General features: G+C 33.8%; 1 protein-coding gene across 1 annotated transcript in view; it reads left to right on the forward strand.

Moving 5' to 3' along the window:
- PIGN (phosphatidylinositol glycan anchor biosynthesis, class N) overlaps window positions 1-1,717 on the forward strand; it is a gene marked incomplete at its 5' end in the record, with an annotated part of 133,911 nt that overhangs the window by 104,656 nt on the left and 27,538 nt on the right. Inside the window, one exon of the mRNA XM_008567542.1 lies at window positions 845-887. Coding sequence (XP_008565764.1) covers window positions 845-887 — 43 coding nt within the window. The remainder of the gene's footprint in view (window positions 1-844; window positions 888-1,717) is intronic.

Below are 1,717 nucleotides of genomic sequence, written 5' to 3' on the forward strand. Positions count from 1 at the left end.
TATTTTTCGTAGAGAAATGAAAAGTTATGCTTGTACATAAAACTATACTCAAATGTTTATAACAGCTTTATTTGTAATAGCCACAAATTGGAAACAACCCTAATGTCCTTCAGTGCTGGATTGGTTAAGCAAACCATTGTTTAACCATACGATAGAGTATTACTGAGCAATAAAAAGGACTGAACTATTGATACACACAACACCTTGTGTGAATCTTGAGAGAATTGTGATTAGTGAAAAAAAACAGTCCCAAAAAGTTACAAAGTGTTATATAAATGATTCTGTTCCATTTATGTAATACTTGTGAAATGATAAAATTATAGAAATGGAGAACAGATTAGTGGTTGCCAGGGGTTAGGAATTAGGCAGGGGGGGGTGAGGGGAAGAGAGATGTGGCTATAAAAGGGCATCATGTGGGGTGGGATCCTTGTGATGATGGGAATGTTTTGTATCTTGACAGTATGAATGTCAATATCCTCATTGTGATATTGTACCATAGTTTTGCAAGATATTACCATTAGAAGAAAGAGTTGAGGGTACACGGGATACCCTCTATTGCATGTCGATCTATAATTATCTCAAAAAGTTTAATTTAAAAATTTAAGTTTAATTTCATGTCCCTTTCATTCCACGGAAATAAATGTTCAGTGTTTTCAATAACATTTTTGAAGTCTAGCCCATCACTGTGGGAAAGTCACCCGTGATAATGTGAAAAGAACTCTTGTCTAAAGCATTTTCAGAGGCAAAAATATTAAGACTATTGGGTTATTTGATTATAATGTGCTTGAAAAATGTGCCCATTGTATTATATGTAATTTTTCTTTCTTTTTTTTTTTTTTTTCAGCCTTTTTCTCATTGTTCTCGTCATATCAGACATTATGGCTTTGGTAAGGCATTATTGGATATTTAGTATACATAAGATTAAGAAACTAAGTGCTGAGTTAATTTAATCTATAGAAATAGGAATGCATTTTTGTATGTGAGTTCCTTAGATATTGAATTCTGAGTGCTGGCATAACTACACATATAAATTACTTTCTTTTTGTATTATTTATTATGCAGTAAGAACACTTCCTAAGTTGTCAAAAGTCGTATTGTGTGATTTATTCAAATCCATCATTTTATACCTAGTCTTGCATGTTGCTTTGTATATGAAATTAACCTTCCACAAGGAATTAACAGGAAAAGCTAACTTTAGATTTATATAATAACATCATTTTCCTACTTGAAATGTTGATTTTTAGCCCTTCTCTCAGCTTAAAAAAGAAAGGAAAAAAGGGAGGGAGGGAAGGAAGGAAAAAGGAAACTAATCAATATGATAGTTATAATAAAAATGAGTTCTAAGTGAGAAGCATGTAAGTAGGCCTCTTGTATGTAGTGTATTTTAACAAAAAGGGAATCTGTTTTATGTTGGCAATATTGGGGAGTTCTCAAAACCATCCTCTGGTTCAATAATGCACTAGCAGGGTTCACAGAACTCACTGAACACTATTGTATTCACTGTTATGGTTTATTACAGTTAAATGATGCAGATTAAAATCAGCCAAGAGAAGAGATACATAGGGGAGAGTCCAGGAAGGCACCAAATACAAAGCTTCTGTTATTTTCTCCCTGTGAAGTCAGGACAACATTACTCTCTCAGCACTGATGTGTGACAGTGCACACAGAATATTGCCAGCCAGGCTTACCTGAGCCTTAAGGGTGTGCAGACTTTTTA

The sequence above is a fragment of the Galeopterus variegatus genome, unplaced genomic scaffold (assembly GCF_000696425.1).
Source record: "Galeopterus variegatus unplaced genomic scaffold, G_variegatus-3.0.2 Scaffold328, whole genome shotgun sequence".
In the NCBI taxonomy this organism is placed as follows: domain Eukaryota; kingdom Metazoa; phylum Chordata; class Mammalia; order Dermoptera; family Cynocephalidae; genus Galeopterus; species Galeopterus variegatus.